General features: G+C 35.6%; 1 protein-coding gene across 1 annotated transcript; it reads right to left on the bottom strand.

Moving 5' to 3' along the window:
* Nucleotides 1–11,343: 11,343 nt before the first annotated feature.
* LOC109338339 lies at nt 11,344–17,241 on the bottom strand. The gene is made up of 4 exons (XM_019575549.1): nt 17,145–17,241; nt 14,045–16,994; nt 11,454–11,884; nt 11,344–11,375 (listed from the first exon to the last, which is right to left on the bottom strand). Exons 1-4 carry the CDS (start codon nt 17,239–17,241, stop codon nt 11,344–11,346), a joined length of 3,510 nt encoding a protein of 1,169 aa, XP_019431094.1.
* Between the last annotated feature and the right edge of the window lie 92 nt (nt 17,242–17,333).

Here is a 17,333-nt window from a genome sequence, read left to right as displayed (position 1 = left end):
TTTATGTGCTCCTCAAGTAAAGAAATGTTAGATGTCATCAAACATTGAGCATTATTAGAAAAAGAATACTCTATATATTGTTTAAATGATATTGCATCTATTGAGCATCACAATGTTATTCCACTAACATATACTTGTTCCAAGCGTTGCTATATTACTAATGATCGTTCATGTAAGGGTCCCCAATAATCTATTCTAAAGTTATTATATTTAGAAAATTTAAAGTTGTTTCATTCCGGTCAAATAATACTTATCTTAGTCGGGCTAAACTTCTCATTGAAGATCAGAAGTCGGACATCTCAGAAGACCTTATGATGTGTATCAATCAATTGGACAAGGGAAAAAAGTACGTTGAGTAGACATAGCCTTCAGGGCTAGTGTCGGGACCACATCTCTGCCAACTACATGTCACACTAACATGGTAAAATAAGTCCCATGTTTGTCTAGGGCAAGCCGACAAGCCTAATCGGTCGGCCATGCCAACAACATCTACTAGAGAATATTTCATGCATCCTTCCACTATAAATAAGAGGTTCACCCCATAAAGAAATATCTTTATTCTCTATCTTGAACTCTCAGTATCGCATTCTATTCTCTCTAAACTCTTACCTCAATCATATACTTACTTGAGCGTCAGAATACATTTTTAGGTACCTCCACTGATGGGTCCAAGCTCAGTTCAGATGACCTTAGAAAGATCTCTTGCTCAATCAGTTGCTCGACTCATCTACTGATACCACATCAAAAAAAATAATACAATTGAGTGATAGATGATATATTGATTGTATATAAATCTATATACTGTCAATATATATATCAAACTCTAACTTAGAATAATGTAATATTTATACATTGGTAATATAAAAATTTATATACTATCAATATATTATTCACCATTCATTTATATTAATTTTTGAAAAATTAATAATGAATAATATAATAACAACATACAAAACTCAGACACTTCGGATCATAAATCTTTTTCTCAATTATTAGAATGCATAATCAACAACTATCAGGTACTTAAAGGAGGAAATATTGGAGTTTTCACTAAAACTAACCTACTTGATAGGTTAGGCTCTGTTTGGTTAGACTATTCGTTTAGCCCATGACCAAGTTCCTTTTCCCGGGTCTCTATTTGGGCCTAATGATAAACAAAGAGGCAGTATTGTAGGTATTTGGATCAAAATATTTTTTCTGAAGTTACCCTGACTCACTCAACACATCTCAAATCCATTCTCTATATTTACCAACAAACTTTTGGTCTGGTAATATAAAGCCTTACTAGATCCTATGATGACCAAAAGATCAAAGGTTCAAATCCTAAAAGCGATGTTTATTGGGAGGGACAGTCATACACCCCAAAAAGGATTAGTTCCTTACTCAAAAGGGTGAAGGGATACCCTTGATAATACAAAAAAAGAAAATCCACTTTTGACATTTACTCACATATTCACCATCCTAGTAAGGATTTTCTATAGTACTTAAGAGGAAAATACTTTGATAACAAAAGTAAAAATAAAATATTATAATATTTTTATTCTTCTATTCTAAAACGAGATGTCATTTTTATCCTTAAGTTGTGTTGTATCCAAATTGCATATAAATAGAAGGAAATGATATACTTAAACCAATGGCCTGAAAAGTATATTAGATTAAGTTTAATTTCTTTTGAGGGAACTTAATTTTGGTCCTTTATATAAAGATATTTTTTCCAATTTTCTACTTTAATTTATTTTTTTACCAATATATAGTGGAAAAAGGAAATGAGCGACTTATTATAATGAAGGGTGGTTTTGTAAAGATACCTCTAATTGTGAACAAATTTAATGAAACTAGTCATACTAACAAACCTAATAAATTCCCATGAAAATGCCAAAAAGATTAGTATAGAAAGACCGAAAATAGTAATGATATTATATTTATTGGGCTCAGTCCAACAAGAAAATAAGTTTAATGTGATGGTTTTATACTCAGATCATTATAGTTCACATGCAACTAAAGCCCACTGAGCAAGGTCATAAAGACACATAGAAGTGAGTCACCAACTATTTAACTTTATTAAAAAAAGAGTTCACTTTCTTACCTTCGAATTTAGCTGTTTTGTAAGGCAGTATATAAATTAAATTAAAAACATATTTCCCCTATGTCTCATATTTATATATACTACTTGTATTTTATTTTTCGGTTTTAATTTGATCATAATTGGAATTTCCAATATAACTATTTGTTGCAATTTTTCAATAACATTTAACAATATGTGCATGGTATGAGGTATTAGCTAATTATTACTTTAGTTTTTTCTTCAGGTGGAAGATAGTTTTAAAATATAATAGTTCAAAGCAACATTATTCCTCACTTCGGATTACCTTCCCCACTTATTCAGAATATTTTATATGCAAATGAAACGAAGGAGATAATTTTTCTCTATATGTTTGCTTCGGAGGTAACCATGTTCAAGTTGAGAATATATACAAGTATGTGAAACTAATTCTCTTAGCAGATATTTTTTTCCGTCCACAAGATTCGAATTCGAGACCTTACTTAAGAGGAATCAAACATGTACCACTTAAATCAACACTTATTGATTATCGAAGGAGATTTATCCACTAAGAATATTAACGTTGTACAATTTTATAATGATCAACAAAATTTGCTCCTTTTAATATAAGGAGAGTGTTGCATTTTCACGTCTTCAAATCAGCACGATAATAATAATAACAACAAAATTTGCTCATTTTCCGCTCATCTGCTTTTGCATTTCGGAACAAAATAAAGGAAGAGTTAACCAATAACATTATTTTTAAGTAATATAAATATATTTTTTATATGGGAAATGTATAAAGGTCTCTGAATTTAGAAGAAGAAATGGATCATCTTTTATACTGAATAATGCAATACTGGATAAAGATTATTAAAAATTTACTTTTAACCATCCAAATTTAAATCATAGAGTTTGAAGAGTATTTCATGGAAGAGGTGGGGAGCACACACGTGTCCTATAAGAGTGACTCAATCATGTCTATTTTTTATTTGATTAGAAAACTATACTTATTAATTTTATAATTAGAATAGTTTTTTTCATAACCAAGGTAACACATATAATTGCATATTTTTATCAATAAAATATTGATTTAGTTGTATAGGACCTCACTTAATCTCAGAATAACAGAAATATAAAAAGTATAATTCTTATGAATAATACCTATTAAAAAACACTATTACACTATAAAAATAATTAATTTCTTATCCAAAAAAATAAAAAAACAGTGTTAGTTGTATCAACAAAATACTTTTTATCAAATAAGAAGTGAGTCAGAGCTTACCCGAAGCCATAATTTCGGGCTTGAATCACATATAGATATATTTGGAGTATCAATTGTCTACTACTATCAATTAATGTCATTCAAAAGAAAATCTACTATCAAGTAATATTTGATTGCTTATGTCAGTAATCCTAAGAGGTCACACTCGTACAACATTGATTTCATTCCCGTGTAAATTAAGTATAAATATAATTAAGTTATTTATTATTCCGATTATTAATTGTCCCGTAGATATTATTATTAAAAATTATTCTGTTACTTATTTCGTGGAAGAATACTAAAAATAATATGAGTAATTTATTTTATTTTCCAAGAAAGTCATACCTTCATTAATTTGTTAACTATACCGTATAACACAATGAACAGAAAAATGGTTTAAATATAATTCAAGCATATTATTTATTCCATTTCAAAGCTACCAATCAAGTTTTTACAAATTTCATATTCTTGTTGCTCACCACAATTTAGGGTCTTAAAAATCTTCGAATCCTCTTCACAATTTTTTTTTCCTATTTTCCTCTTTGATATTTTTGTCACGGGAATTTCTTTGTTGATTAAAGAAAGGCAAAACACTGTAACGTGTGTAGACCAAAGTTGTCAGGGAGGGAGAGTTTGTCCAGGTCCAGGAGACACTGAAAATGACAGGGCTATGAGTTAAGGACAGTTTGCATGTCATAATAAAATCCAAACGTGACAAGAATTGAGTCATTTTCGGACTAGTTTTTTTTTTCTTTTAAAAAATAGGGCAAAAAATATGAAAGATAATGTCACCTTGCTAATTATGCTCAACAATTTAATATTGACTAAAAAGGAAAAAAGAATGATTGAGAGACTAGGAAGGGAAAGAAGAGAAAAGAATGCAATACTTTTTATATTATTTGAGAGTATGAAATTTAGATTAGTATGATAAACTAATGATAATGTTAAAGTATAATTTATTTTATTTTAAAAATATAATTAAAAATAAGAAATGAACAATAATATATAATTATATAATTTTATTATAAATATTTAAGTTTTTTACATTTTGTCTATAGAAAACCCCGAAATTGAAGAACTATAAAAATAGTTACATAGAAGTTTTTAGAGGATTTGAGAAACCTTCCAAAATTTCATCTTTCCTTCATCAAATTCTTAAATAAGAGAGAGACTTTTTAAAGTTATTCATTTTCTTCCAAAATTATACTCAAAAACAAGATAAAGAAGCTAGAGAGGAGGATCAATGCAATTACACCAATTAATATAAATTCAGGGATGCTTATGAAGGTATCAAATTCAACAATGTAGGAATGAAGGAAAAATGTAATTCTGAACTAGAGTAACAACATTATTCGGATTATTCCAAGTTCAAATGAAAATTCCAGCTCATGGAACACACATTAAAGGTAGTGAAAACAAATGAATAATTTACTTAATTAATATTTTATAATCTTAAGAATAAATTACACCGTTCAAAATATTGCACTCATATCCTAATAAGGGGAGATCAATATACATATCTCACTGAAAGAATACACAATGTAATATATGTATACAAATTGGGATGGTTTTTATTTGTGTAAAAAAGTATGAGGTGCTATATAAATTACTGTTAATATTTTAAATAATCTAATACAATGACATTAGCGAGTGTTAACTAGAAATTACAACGGAAGGAATTGCAAATGGCGAGAATTAGAATCGGGAGAAGTTATTCTTAGTCATTTACCAAATTGGTACGTCAACTTATGATTCCAATTCTAATGATATTTTCAGACCAAAATTAAAATTCAAAAGTCCAATTTCAATGATAAGTCTCAGGTAATTCATAACTAATTTCTCTCTTATGTGTTATAATAAAATGGACACTTGCGAAAACAACAAGTGAATAAAAAAATATAGAGAAGAGTAGAAGAATAACATCCAAAAAAATTTAACGTGGAAAAACCTCCCCAATATGAAAAAGAAACAATCACGAGACCTAGTCCAGAAAATATTTCCACTATAGAAAGTAGTATTACAATATTACTCTCTTTTACTAAGAGAAAAACACTCAATCTCACCCAAAAAATGATCAAAATACAAACTCTCTCTAGTATCTCACTAGAAATACAAGTCTCACACTAAGTGAATATAAACTCTATCACCTTATCTTTATGTTGTTTTTTCTCACTTGCGTGTTACATATCTTCCTCACAAGTCCCTATGTATAGTGAAGGAAGGAAGACTTCATCATAAAGACATAGTGAATGATTAATTGTTGTCATACTTTTAAAGACACCTTGAAAAGTGGTACTTCGACTTTCTAAGTTAGACTTCAAAGTTCTCAAGAGTCAAAGAATAACTCCAAGACCTTGAAATAGCTATCATTGAATGTACTCAATCGTTCATCTACCAAGATTCATTGGTCTTGCTTCCACATCAACTAGGAAGGATTCCCAACAAATCTCCCTCTTCTTGAATTAATTGATAGGTATCACCACTCCTACACCTCTGCAACAATCTGTTGGCTTCTTGAGTGAAATTGTCTTGGTCACCATGTAGGACCAATTGTCATCTATATAAATTTTCTCTAGCTGTAACTCACCATCCTCCAAAGCATTTCGTATCCAATGATAACGATAATCATTGCGCTTTGTCCGAGAATGAAATATAGGATTCTTAGCCAGGCGAATTGCACTTTGGTTTTCATAGTCCAAAACGTATCTATCTTGAACATGACCCAACTCCTGTAATATATTCTACTTCAGTTGTTAATAATGCAACACATCTTTGTAACTTGGATTCCCAAGATACAACTTCCCATACAAAAGTAGTTAGATAAGTTGATGTTGATTTACTGGAATCTACATCTCTAGTCATGTCAGCATATGTGTATCCAACTAACATATGATCTTCATTACCTAAATATAAACATCTTTTGGTAGTTCCCCTCAGATATCTCGATATCCACTTTACTGCATTCCAATGCTCTTTGTCAGGATTGGACAAGAACAGACTCACAACTCCAACTGCATGGACAATATCTGGTCTTGTACAAATCATGGTATACATTAGGCTTCCTATCACAGAGGAATAAGGCATTCGACTGATTTCTTTCTTTTCTTCATCACTAGTTGGACATTGCATTGTTGTTAACTTGAAATATCCAGCAAGTGGAATACTAACAGACTTTGCTTTATCCATGTTGAATATCTTGAGAACTTTCTCAATGTACTGCTCTTGTGATAGCCATCACAACTTCTTGGAACTATCTCTGATTATCTGTATTCCAAGGATATGCTTTACATGACCCAAGTCTTTCATAGCAAAATACTTGCTTAAAACATTCTTCAAACTAGCAATCTTGGTCTTGTCACACCCAATTATTAACATATTATCATAATATAAAAGAAGGATAATAAAGTTTTCATCTTCATACATTTTAATGAATACACAATGATCACTAGTTGTCTTCTTGAAACTGTATTTGGTCATGAAAGATTCAAACTTATTGTATCACTGTCTCGGGGCTTGCTTCAGACCATATAAACTCTTATTCATATGACATATTAAGTGTTCCTTGTCTGGTTCTTCATAACCTTCTAGTTGCTCCATATAGATTTCTTTTTTGATATTTCCTTGTAAGAAAGTTATTTTGACATCAAATTGTTCAACTTCTAAGTCTAGGCTAGCTGTTAGACTCAATGCTATTCTTATGGAGGAATATTTCACCACTAGTGAGAATATCTCACCAAAATCAACTCTTTTCTTCTGATTACATCCTTTCATAACAATCCGAGCTTTGTACCTTGGTCTCGAGCTTTCTTCTTCAAATTTAAGCCTATAAACCCATTTCTTTTTCAAGGCTTTTCTTCCTTTGGGCAATTCCACCAGATCATAAGTGTGGTTCTCATGTAACAACTTCATCTCATCTTCCTTGGCTTTAGTCCACTCTTCTTTATCAGTTGTCTGCATAGTTTCTGAGAAGTCTTGAGGTTCACCATTATCTGTCAATGTGATATAATCTTCTTCAGGATACTTTGAAGAAGATATTCTGCCTCTTCTAGAACGCCTCAGTTCAACTTGCATTTGATGCCCTATTTGCTCGGGGTTCTTGATGCATTTATGTGTCTACCACCACTTTATCATGATCTGAATTTTCATTAATCTGGTTAGGTTCTGTGTGAGCATGATATGCTTGTTAGTCTATCTGTTCTGGATCTATCTGATGATCAAGATCTGTCTATTGAGGAATCTCCCCCCTGAATCAATGCGAACTTTGGACTTGCACTGGTTTTTCCTCTGAACATATTTGATCGTCTGATCCTGAAAGAACACAACATCTCCACTTCTCACAAATTTCTTATTTACCGGATCCCACAATCTATACCCAAATTCATCCTTTGGCCACCCAAGGTAAATGTACTCCTTGGTCTTAGTATCCAACTTATTTCTCTCATCTTTTGGAATGTGAATGAAGGCTCTGCATCCGAATACTCTTAGGTGGTTGAAGGATGCCTTCTTCTTGTACTATATTTCCTTTGGATTTTCTCCGTTCAGGGGTCTTCAAGGTGTTCGGTTTATTAAATCCACTGCATTTTTCACTGCTTCACCCAGAAAGACTTGGGGAGATTGACATCTTGCAACATGCATATGATATTCTCTTTAATTGTGGAGTTCATCCTTTCAGCTACTCCATTCAATTGAGGAGTATTTGGTGATATCTTCTCTAGTTTGATACCATAAGTGTTGCAATAGGCTTCAAATGGACCACGATACTCTCCACCATTGTCTACTTTCAGCACCAAAGTGGCTTACAAAACCAGCATCATCCAACTTACCTATTGAGATAAGGTTGAGACACATATTTGGGACATGTCTCACCTCCTTCAATACAAGCTTTCCTCCCATGTCTGTTAGCAACACAATATCACCAATTCCAACAATCTTGCTAGTAACATAGTTTTCCATTTTCACAGTTCCATAATCACATTTCATATAGTTTGAGAAGAAACCTTCATGTGGACTTACATGGAAAGAAGCACCATAATCAACGATTCAAGCACAATCACCATATGCAATGTTTAGGTAACTATCTTCTCCAATGAGGAGAACATCATCGTCTACGACGACAACTGTGGTAGACCTATGACCATTTTTCCTTGGATCAACTAAATCTTCATGAACATTTTCAGGCTTTTGGTCTCTCTTCAGGAACCTGCATTCAGATCTCTTATGCCATTATTTACTACAATAATAGCATGTTATTGACCTCGTGTGAAATTGAGAACGACCTCTAAATTTGCTTTTGCTTCTTCCATGAGATTCCTTCCTCCTATGATTTTCACTTCTACCACGTCTCTCCACAACATATGCTTGAGAATGGAAGGATATACCTCTTTCTTTCCTTCTGGATTCTTCATTCAATAGACTGTCTGAAACAGTGTCTAGTGAAACCTTCCCATCACATACTGAGTTGTTGAGCGTGACCACCAATGTATCTGAGCTTTCAGGCAACAAACTCAGTAGCAGAAGTGCTTGAAACTCATCATATATCTTCATAACTATCTTTGTCAATTGATTGATAAGACCCTTGAATGAATTCAAGTGCTCTATCATGCTTTGACCATCTCTGTAGTCGAGTAACACCAGCCTTCTGACAAGAGATGCTTTTTTTTCTGGGAGTTTTCTTTTGAATCAAATATTCAAGTTTTGACCATAACTATAAGCATTTATGTACGTAGACATATGCTCAAATAAACACCTATCAATATACTTCTGAATCATTGCAACAACTTTTCGATTCGAATGCTCATAATCTTTGTCACCTTATCTTCTAGCTTGTCTTTGCAAGAAATAGGCTCATGTATATCCTTGCAATATAAATGATCCTCCATCATGGGCTTCCAATAGGAATAGTTTTCAGCTATCAACTTTAAGCTCCCCGAATGAACCTGGGAGCTATGATACCACTGTAAGGAAATTCAGAACCAATTTCTCTCCTCTTTGTGGTGCAAAATGGACACTTACGGAAGCAGCAGGTGGATAAAGAAAATAGAAAAGAGTAGAAGAATGACATAAAGAATTTTTAACGTGGAAAAACCTCCTCAATCTGAGAAGGAAACAACCACATGACCTAGTTTAGAAAATATCTCCACTATAGAAAGTAATATTACAATATATGACTCTCTCTTACTAAGAAGAAAACACTCAATCTCACTCAAAAAAGAATGGTAATACAAACTCTCTCTAGTATCTCACTAGGAATACAAGTCTCACACTAAGTGAATACAAACTCTCTCACTTTATCTTTATGTTGTTCTTTTTCACTTGTTTGTTGCATCTACGAGCAAAGCATTTTATTTTTGCTATGCTACTAATTTACTTGCTTTTCTATTCCGCCCAAGCCTAACCGAGGAAGAATTACGAGGCATAAAACAAAAAAAATATGTGGATTCAAAGATTAGGGTATACTATACTTATTTTAAAATATCCACCATTTACGAAAATTTTTGTGTTTTATTTTTTAAATAAAACATTAAATTATGATTTTCCTACACCCAGAGGGAAGGGAAATTCCCTTTTTGGCCAATTGTGGGCGAGGAGGGATTCGAACCCACAAGTCTCCTATATATGGTGAAGGAAAGGAAGACTTCATCATAAAGATATAGTGAATGATTAATTTTTGTCATACTTTTCAAGACACATTCAAAAGTGTTACTTCAACTTTCTAAGTTAGACTTCAAAGTTCTTAAGAGTCAATGAACAATTCCAAGATCTTGGAATAGCCATCCTTAAATATACTTGTCGCGCCCCGATTTTCGGCTACGCGACCTCTCGAGTCGCCACTACATTTTTTACTGTCAAAAATGTAGAAAAATCTTTTTTAGCCCAATTACCTTGGGCTTTTTTTTTGGATTTTTGATATCCAGGTTCGGAAGTCGGTTACGGGGTAGGGAAGGTATTAGCACCCCACCCGCCCGCCTTAAGCGGTACCCTATACTAAACTACATGGATTATTATATTTTTTTTATTTGTTGTTATTACTATTAAATAAAGGAACACCTCTTTTTTAATTAAATTAATTAATTAATTTATTAATTAAATTAATTAGTTAATGATTAATTACTTGAATGAAAAAATTATTTTTTTAGTTGGGCCTGACAAGATTGACTTTGGTCCTACGTATCCCTATTAAGGGAATCAAGGCTTACGTAGTTCTTTATGTATAAAAAGGTTTGTTGGTAGGATTGATTTTAGAAAATATAAGTGTTAGATCTCGACTAACAATCCTGCTAATACAAGTGAAGTACAGCCCATACGTCCGATACCGCATTTTGTATTAAGGGTTAGTTAAGATCTTAACATGTTTCTGAATAAAAGATTTTTGAGTCGTTGGTGAATTAGTCATGATGATCATTAAATTGATGAAGTGCAGCCCCTATGTTCGACACCGGATCATATCTTAAAATTAGAGTGATTGTCGTCTTAGAATTAATAATGAAATTATCATAAAAAATGTAGTAATTATTTTAAGGACATTAATAAAAATTTCAAAATGGTATAACCTGCTAATAGAAATGTGATTTATTCCACACTTTTTAAAGAAACTTACACATTATATTTTTATGTTTGGCTTCATCCAATGTACCATATATTAAAATTTGTACATTCATTAACATGAATAGAATAAACAACAAATACTAAGTAACATAACATTGACATAACAGGTTCTATTTTTAATACCTATACTATTAGCATCGTATTGGAATTAATTAGGTGGTACACCAAGAAATATACTTTTTTTCATATAATAGCATTGGATGATTTTATTCATCATTCATATTCTCTGAATATCAAAATTAAAGTTCAGTTGCAAAAAATAGTGAAATAAAACAGCAGTGGAATCCCATCACAATGACACGCCTAGTTAATTTTTATAATCACAGATCATATTCATGAAGTTCTAATTGTACACGCATAATTAAATTATTTATGATAATTATAATTTCCAATTCTTATGATATAATAATTTAGCATATGTAATATGATGATATCAGTGCAAATAAGGGACAAGAAAATGCAAACCTGATATGCAAATGAATAAAATCCAGCAAAAACAAAGAGATCCACGTGGCAGGGAGAGATTGGGGGGAATTCTCTTACTTCCCAGCACCTGGACACGTGTCAGCGCCTGGTTGGGGGAGAGGGAGGGTGCACGGGTTGCACCGTGCACACGCCCGTGCTGGATCCAGACGCCTGGATACGTCCAGACACGTGGCGTGACGAGACTGGATGGGAGGACGGGCTCACGGCTTGAACAGTGAGCACGCGTGCATGGAATCCGCGCTCTCCTAGGAGGGATCCAGTGTGGCGTGGTGTAGGGAGACCGGGACGCGTTTCGTCCGGTGATTGGTGGATCTGGACGTGAAGGGGACCAGTCCACGTGGCGCACTATGAAGCGTTGGGTGAGCGAGGGCGTATGGTGCGTGATGCGCGTGCCTGCACTAGATCCTGTCTTCTTCTGGGGCAATGATTTGGTGCGGTGAGGTGCACCAGGGACGTGCCACGTTTCATGCACGGATTGGCTGGCCTTCCTGGTCAACCCAGATGCAAAATAGGTACGCAGATCCGATGGCTATGGATCAAGGACGCACGGATAGACAATGAGTCCACCCACACAGGATTGGATCTCGCAGAAATGTTTATTATTTTTTCCTTTTCGCAGAACACCTTTTTTTGGAGCTTTTTGTATGAATATTTTGGCAAGGTTTTCCAGTCTCCTTTCTCTTCTCCCTAAACCTTTATTTATAGGAAAAATTTCACCCTAAAAATGCCAAGAATCTCTATGCTTTTAATTTTATTACAAATCAAATAATATAATTAATAACCTTAATTAGCCTGATTTGATTCCCTATTAATCATGCTATCTGAAAAAATTGATTTCAAAATTTGAAATTTGAATTTCAAATCTGAAATTTGAATTTAAATTAAATTAAAAAATTTGAAAAATATTTCCTTATTAGATTGGATTTAAAAAAAATCTTTTATTTTTTTATTATTTTTGTTTTATCCGAAAATAAATATTTAGGAGAAAGATATTTATTTTTTTTATTTTTTTATTTTTTTGAAATTCGAAAAATAATAATTTTTTTATCCCATTATGATGTTAAGTATGATATTCTATTTAATTGCTAAAAAATTCTGAAAAAATATTTTTAAAATATCTTTCACCATCTTCTATTTATGGAAAGCCATTTCGAAATAAAAATAAAAAAGAAGAAAAACATTTATTATTATTTTTTATTCTTTTTTGTTTTGGAAGATGACATGTGGGCCTATGGTGGCCCAATCAACATTTTTTGAAAAATTGTTTTTTAGGGCTTAGACTTTATTTGTATTTCCTTGAAATGGAAAACTTATTATTTGGAAACGAATTGGGCTTTTTCTGGGTCGGACAAAAATGAGTATTCACAGCTGCCCCTCTTTACTTGTTGCTTACCTGATAGCCAATAAACTAGGGTTTGAGGGGTATCATGGTAAGTAACCAGTAAAGAAGTGAACGCTATTTTGTCAAGGCTCAGAAAAAGTCATTTTGACAGGGTGCCGAATTTGGGTCAGGGATTTTCTGAGGCACCCGTATCGCCATAGAAAATTTAGGGATTTGTTGAGGCACCCATGCTGCCATAGAAAATTCAGGGATTTGTTGAGGCACCTATGCTGCCATAGAAAAATTTAGGGATTTGTTGAGGCACCCGTACTGCCATAAGGAGTCAGGGATTTGTTGAGGCACCCATGCTGCCATAGAAAATTTAGGGATTTGTTGAGGCACCCGTATTGCCATAAGGAGTCAGGGATTTGTTGAGGCACCCATGCTGCCATAGAAAATTTAGGGATTTGTTGAGGCACCCATATTGCCATAAGGAGTCAAGGATTTGCTGAGGCACCCATGCTTCCATAGAAAATTTAGGGATTTGTTGAGGCACCCGTATTGCCATAAGGAGTCAGGGATTTGTTGAGGCACCCATGCTGCCGTAGAAAAGTCTAGGTTCATGCAGTCGCTAGAGGAATCTTTAGATAGCTTTAGAGCACTTTGTCTAAGCAACTAGGATGTAGCAATGCTTTGTTTAAATGCACGGTTTGCAATGAATAGCTGTAGGATTTATGAGATTGGTGTCGATGTTTGTGCATGAATATGATTATGTTTTGGAAAGTATAAGTATGTTGTCATGTAGGTATGTTTGTTTGTGCAAAGTTACGCCTCCACTGTAGGACTTATGACATTAATGCCGATGCTTGTGTATGGATGCAGTTACTCTAGTGTGATGCCATATAGGTATATTTGTTTATGATTTATTGAGAGACAATGTTATGCTTCCGCAACCCCCCATTATGCTAGATATGCTGAAAATTGTTAAGATACTTGGGCCTCTCTTTTGCCAAGGTTCGTGCTCGTGACCCCTTTTTTCCTCGCTTTAGTCGCGATGCATCAGGATGGACTGAAAACTTTGATCAATCTTTTCATAAAGAATTTCGTTTATTGGAAAATGACTTGCATGCTGAAAGACATCGTAATATAAAAACCAAATCTATTTGCTTTCCATTAGCTTTTTAAAGAAAATGAAAGTCATACAAGCCTGTCGTAGCAAGGAGCCCTGACCCAGATCTTACAACTAATTTCAATAATTGCCCCAGTTTCTATCGATTCTCTGGCTTCCGAGTTTCTTGTTTTTGGGAGGACCCTTTATGAATAATACTTCTTCACTGCATCCGAATTTATGGTGAGACGTAGATCTTCTCCATCCATGTTAGTTAGGATTAGAGCTCCACCGAAAAAAGCTTTCTTGACTACATACGGACCTTCGTAGTTTCGAGTCCAATTTCCTCGGCTGTCTTTTTGGATTGGTAAGATTTTCTTCAGCACCAGGTCTCCTTCTCTGAACTGGCGGGGGCGAACCTTCTTTGCATATGCCTTCATCAATCTCTTCTGATACAACTGTCCGTGGCAAATTGCAGTTAGTCTTTGACCATCTATGAGATTCAATTGATCTTGTCGAGCTTGAACCCATTCTGACTTATCTAGGCCTGCTTCTGCCAAAACCCTTAGAGATGGGATCTCTACCTCCAGTCGAAGAACAGCTTCCATACCATAAACCAGGGAGTATGGAGTAACCCCCGTGGAAGTGGGGACTGAAGTACGATAACCGTGTAACGCGAATGGCAGCATCTCATGCCAATCTTTGTAAGTTACCACCATCTTCTGGATTATCTTCTTGATGTTCTTATTGGCTGCTTCGACGGCTCCATTCATCTTGGGTCGGTAGGGCGAAGAAGTGTGATGCTTTATTTTGAAGTTTTCACACATCTCAGTCATCATCTTGTTGTTCAGGTTAGTTGCGTTGTCGGTAATGATCTGATCGGGCAACCCATATCGGCATATTAAATCTCTTTTTATGAACCTGAGGACTACTTTTCGGGTCACGCTAGCATAAGAGTTCGCTTCCACCCACTTAGTGAAGTAATCTATGGCAACCAGGATGAACCGATGTCCATTAGAGGCCTTCGGCTCTATGGGTCCAATGACGTCCATTCCCCACATGGAAAATGGCCAAGGTGACGTTAAGACATTCAAGGGGTTTGGAGGTGCATTAATGTTGTCCGCATATATCTGGCATTTGTGGCACTTCTTCACATAGTTACAACAATCAGTTTCCATAGTCAACCAGAAGTAGCCTGCCCTCATGATCTTCTTGGCCATAGCATGCCCATTCGCATGGGTCCCGAAAGTTCCCTCATGTACCTCTTCCACCATTCTCTGAGCTTCCTTGGCTTCTAGGCATCGGAGGAGTACCATATCGTGATTTCTTTTGTAAACAACATCTCCGCTCAAAAAGAAGTTTGTGGCTAGTCTTCTGAGTGTTCTTTTGTCGGTCTCTGAGGCATTCGGAGGATAGACTTGTCTTCTTAGGTATTCTCGTATGTCGTGGTACCATGGCCTGCCATCGGGTTCTTCTTCAATTGCATGACAATAAGCTGGTTCGTTGTTGTCTTTTATTTGGAACAGGAGCAAACTGTCCCCTCCCACATGAAACATTGAGGATAAGGTTGCTAGTGCATCTGCCAGCCTATTGTCTTCCCTGGGGATGTGATAAAAACTCACTTGATCAAACTGTTCATTTAGCTTCTGGATGTAATTTCTGTAGGGCACCAATTTGCTGTCACGAGTTTCCCATTCCCCTTTTACCTGGTGGATTACTAGGGCAGAATCTCCAAATACTTCTAGGATCTTTGCTTTTGCATCAATGGCAGCCTTCAATCCCAAAGCGCACGCCTCGTATTCTGCTATGTTATTGGTACAGTCAAAGCACAGTCTAGCAGTAAAGGGAAGGAACTTCCCTTCTGGAGATACCAACACAGCACCTACTCCATGCCCGAATGCGTTAGAGGCCCCATCAAAGACTAGGGTCCATTTTTCTTCTTCTGTTGATTCATCGGATAAAGCCATGATGTTCTCATCTGGAAACTCATACTTCATCTGCCCCAGTTTGTCTATAGGTTGATCGGCCAAGTAGTCGGCAATAACACTTCCTTTCACAGCCTTTTGCGTCACATACATGATGTCATATTCAGATAACAACACCTGCCATCTAGCAATCCTTCCGGTCAATATGGGTTTCTCGAAGATGTACTTGACGGGATCCATTCTTGACACTAACCAAGTAGTGTGACTCAGCATATATTGTCTCAAACGGCGAGAGGCCCAGACTAGAGCGCAACATGTACGTTCTAACAATGAGTATTTTATTTCGCAAGCTGTGAATTTCTTGCTCAAATAATAGATTGTTTGCTCCTTTCTTCCACAATCACCACGCTGCCCCAAGACGCATCCCATAGATTCATCAAGTACAGTGAGATATAGAATCAAGGGCCGCCCTGGAATTGGAGGCATCAACACTGGAGGCTCGGTCAAGTACTGTTTTATCTTTTCAAACGCTGATTGACAATCATCATTCCATCTTACTGCCTGATTCTTCCTCAAGAGTTTGAATATTGGTTCACAGGTGGATGTCAGTTGCGAGATGAACCGGGAAATGTAATTCAGCCTCCCTAAGAATCCTCTGACCTCTTTCTCTGTTCGAGGAGTTGGCATTTCGATGATGGCCTTCACCTTCTCAGGATCTACCTCAATACCCTTCTGGCTGACGATGAAACCCAATACCCGTCCGGATTTCACTCCGAAACTGCACTTGGTTGGATTCAACTTGAGGTGATACTTTCGCAGTCTCTCAAACAAATGTCTCAAGTTGTTTACATGTTCTCCCTCTGTCTTGGATTTGCAGATGATGTCGTCGACGTAGATTTCTATCTCCTTATGCATCATGTCGTGGAAGAGGGTTACCATGGCTCTCTGATATGTAGCCATAGCATTTTTCAATCCGAACGGCATAACCTGGTAGCAGAAGGTACCCCATGGAGTGATAAATGTAGTTTTGCTCACATCCTCTGGCGCCATTTTGATCTGATGATACCCCGAATACCCATCCATAAATGAGAAAAGAGCATGGTCCGCGGTGCTATCCACCAAGACATCTATATGCGGCACCGGAAAGTCATCTTTTGGGCTAGCCTTGTTGAGGTCTCTGTAGTCAACACATATTCTAAGCTTTCCTCCCTTCTTCGGCACAGCTACCACATTGGCGACCCAATCTGGGTATTCAGCAACTTTAACAAACCCAGCTGTCAACCATTTCTCTACCTCTTCCTTGACTCGTAAGGATATCTCTGGCTTGATTCTTCGTAGCTTCTACTTCACTGGCCTGGAGTTGGGTATTAATGGTAATTTATGCTCCACTATACTTCGGTCTAGTCCTGACATCTCTTCATATGACCAAGCAAAGACGTCCTTGAATTCGTGTAAGAGTTTGACTAGCCTTTCTCGTTCCTCAACGTCCATCGTGGTGCCTACTTTCACTTCCTTCTTATCTCCCTCAGAACCCAGGTTGACGAGTTCGACAGGCTCTTGGTGTGGTTGAATCTCTCTGGCTT

Source organism: Lupinus angustifolius, unplaced genomic scaffold, assembly GCF_001865875.1.
Source record: "Lupinus angustifolius cultivar Tanjil unplaced genomic scaffold, LupAngTanjil_v1.0 Scaffold_22_22, whole genome shotgun sequence".
NCBI classification, from domain to species: domain Eukaryota; kingdom Viridiplantae; phylum Streptophyta; class Magnoliopsida; order Fabales; family Fabaceae; genus Lupinus; species Lupinus angustifolius.
Note: the sequence above shows the minus strand (reverse complement) of the source record. Positions and strands in the feature narration are given on the sequence as shown.

Coding starts and splice junctions, on each gene's coding strand:
- LOC109338339 (XM_019575549.1), bottom strand. CDS start 17,241: ATGGACGTTGAGGAACGAGAAAGGCTAGTCAAACTCTTACACGAATTC. Junction 16,995..17,144: donor GATGTCAGGACTAGACCGAA/GTATAGTGGAGC, acceptor CTGAATACCCAG/ATTGGGTCGCCAATGTGGTA. Junction 11,885..14,044: donor AATTCGGATGCAGTGAAGAA/GTATTATTCATA, acceptor TGGGTTGACCAG/GAAGGCCAGCCAATCCGTGC.